The sequence below is a fragment of the Apaloderma vittatum genome, unplaced genomic scaffold (genome assembly GCF_000703405.1).
Source record: "Apaloderma vittatum isolate BGI_N311 unplaced genomic scaffold, ASM70340v1 scaffold39730, whole genome shotgun sequence".
In the NCBI taxonomy this organism is placed as follows: Eukaryota; Metazoa; Chordata; class Aves; order Trogoniformes; family Trogonidae; genus Apaloderma; species Apaloderma vittatum.
The window spans coordinates 1-2886 of NW_009693619.1; the positions used below are offsets into that span (position 1 = coordinate 1).

General features: G+C 44.5%; 1 protein-coding gene across 1 annotated transcript; it reads left to right on the plus strand.

Moving 5' to 3' along the window:
- Positions 1-6: 6 nt before the first annotated feature.
- On the plus strand, positions 7-2032 carry TXNDC15 (thioredoxin domain containing 15). The gene is made up of 4 exons (XM_009879398.1): positions 7-69; positions 364-527; positions 734-864; positions 1695-2032. The coding sequence occupies exons 2-4, from the start codon at positions 370-372 to the stop codon at positions 1889-1891; spliced, it is 486 nt and encodes a 161-aa protein (XP_009877700.1). The 5' UTR covers positions 7-69; positions 364-369; the 3' UTR covers positions 1892-2032.
- The last annotated feature ends 854 nt before the right edge of the window (positions 2033-2886 follow it).

Below are 2886 nucleotides of genomic sequence, written 5' to 3' on the forward strand. Positions count from 1 at the left end.
GTGAACTGCGAGGAGAGGAACACTACTGGCATCGAGCGCTTCACGCTGCAGATCCTGAACGTGTCTCAGGTAAGCGGATCGCCCGGTTCGCTGCTTGGTGTTATTCTGAACGCGGGAGCATGGTGGAAGAAGCCCCGTCAGCACCGTGTGTGTGTTTCTGTCGGTGTTTGGCTTTGCAGAATCACGGAATGGTTTGAGTTGGAAGAAACCTTAAAGAGCATCTAGTTCCCAGCCCCCTGCCATGGGCAGCTACTTGATAAATATTATTAAGTATCTAATCGTTTGCTGAATGGTGCATTCCTACATTGACTTTGACGCTGTTAAATATGTAACTGTGTGTGTTTTTCATCTGCTTTCTCTAAGGATTTGATGGAGTTCTTAAACCCAAACAGCAGTGACTGTACGTTAGTCTTGTTCTATACACCGTGGTGCCGCTTTTCTGCCAGCCTGGCACCTCATTTTAATTCTTTACCTCGAGCATTTCCAACTCTTCGCTTCCTGGCACTGGATGCATCTCAGCACAGCAGGTAACTTACACTTCCTGTGTTCTAGCATCAGCTTATTGCCTTTAGCAAGCTTTGTGTTTTAAAAACAGGATTGATTTTTAAATTTTTTTTTTAAAGCGACACATTAATTTAGTAAAACTGACACTTCCTGCACTGTGTCTCTCTTTGTTTCTTCACGCAGTGGAATTATTTTCCTTGATGCTTTGTATTTGCTTTATGTCCACCAGTTTATCCACTAGATTTGGAACCGTGGCTGTACCCAATATCCTCCTTTTCCAAGGTGCTAAACCTATGGCTCGATTTAATCATACAGACAGAACTCTGGAAACTCTGAAAGACTTCATTTTTAATCAAACAGGTAGGTAAATCAGCCCTGATGTGTCAGGAGGAAGAACAGGCTAGCTTTTAGCTCCAGACTGGGCTTTTCTCTCTCTGCTGTTCTTTAAAATTAATTTCATGAAGACCTTGAGATGACCCAGCAGAGGCTTATATGACCAGTTGCTGGAGTGAGCTGGGTTTCAGGGTGTGCTGAAAGCAGAAACTCAACTCACTGGGCTGCTGTCAGAGCAGGGGAAGCAGCAAGGTTTAGCCAGAGAGGGTGCTAGAGGGATTGAGCACGTCTTTCTGCCCAAATATTTCATCTGGGACTAGGCAGATGAACCTTGGGATTGTTGCCAGTGCCCTGTAAGGCTGAGAGCAGCTGGAGGATGAAACGGTTTCAGTTCTTTTGCTGGAGGAGGCAAAAGGATTCCAGTTTTGATGCTGTGGCGGTCTGTGTTGTGAGGTCAGTGCCAGTCAGCTCTCTGGTCCTTCTGGGAAGAAAAACAAAACAAAAATCATACATAGGTATATGAGGGCCTTCATTAGAGACCAGAAACTATTACATTTGCCAATATAGCAGGAATACTCAACAAAAAAAACCCCAAACCCCCAAACTTACTCAAGGCTGTGCTGTAGAAGGACAGACCAAGCCTTCTCCTGTTACGAAAATACACATAAAGTGTAAGTACATAAAGTGTAAGTAAACTGTGTGCTGGGTTCACAGTAACGTACGAGGACCATCCCACCAAACTTTTCAGTGTAGCTGTATGTGCGCCTCAGTCTGAGAGCAGGAACAAAACTCCGAAGAGAACCAACTTCTCTGTATTCAACCGATTACTGGTGTCGATCGAGTGCTTTCTTTTTCAGGCATAGAAGCCAAAAGCGACGTGGTTGTGACTGAGGAGGACTGGGAAGGGCCCCTGCCCAGCGTTCTGACCAAAGGCATAGACTGGCTGCTTCTGTTTTCTTTGCTCTTCCTGGCCAGCTTTGTCATGTACGCCACCGTTCGAACAGAGAGCATTCGGTGGCTGATCCCAGGACAGGAGCACGAACATCAGGAATAATCCGAGATGCTGAAACAGGGACAGGATTTCCCATTTATTGGTAAAGCGGGAATTTGCGTAGACTGGAAGTACGTAAGAATGAACTGATGAATTTGTTGGTTGGAACTTATCATCTTGACTAAAAATCCCCCTTATTTATCAGCTCCTGAATCTGTAAAAAGCAAATCCGTGGCAATTAGTGTGGTAAGTAAACAAACGTGAAAAAACATGAACCAAAAAAGTATTTATTAAGCTGCTCTGATCAGCTTGGTTTTTATGGACCTTAATGTAAATAGGCGATACAGTTCTCCTTTGCTCTTCTGAAGAGTCCCTGCGCTTTGTACCCCGAGTAAGATTTTGGCAGCTCACTGGCCCGTACGCGCGGCAGTGCTGGGCACAGGAGCAGAGCTCCTTCTGGCCCACTGCAGTCTGGGGATCTTCTTCTCCAGACCCTTCAGACGTATGAACGAAAGCTTTGCTGAGAACCATGTGGTAAATGCCACAGAGTTAGGATGTGTTTGCCCACGCAGGTCACGCTTGGGTTTTGACTCCTGTGTTCCCAGAACAGAACATTTTAAAGGAAAGCGCTGGTGAGTGGTGATGTTGCTAAATTAGTCTGACTGTCAGTAAAATGAACTATGTAGAAAAAGATGTTTTAAAAAATACTGTGCTTCAAATGAGTTATTCCCTTGTATACCAGCAATAGCAATTCAAAAATGTCTTAGAAAGCTCTTGACAGGGCGACTGTTTCCCACCTTTGGTGCTGGGGTTCAATGCTGGTTTCCTTGCTCACTGTGCTCTGTGAGTTTTGACTTTGTGGCAGTTCTGAGATTTAAAATAACTTCCAAAGCTCACCTTGTTGTGTGTGCACACAACTTATTTACCACATTCCTATAGAATTTGCGTTACTTGTCCTTACTTTTAAAAAAATATTTAGTGTACCCCTTTAAGCCACTACTTACAGGATTCTAAACACGCAGCTTCTGAAGTGCAGATCACCTGCCTAAACTAGCAAG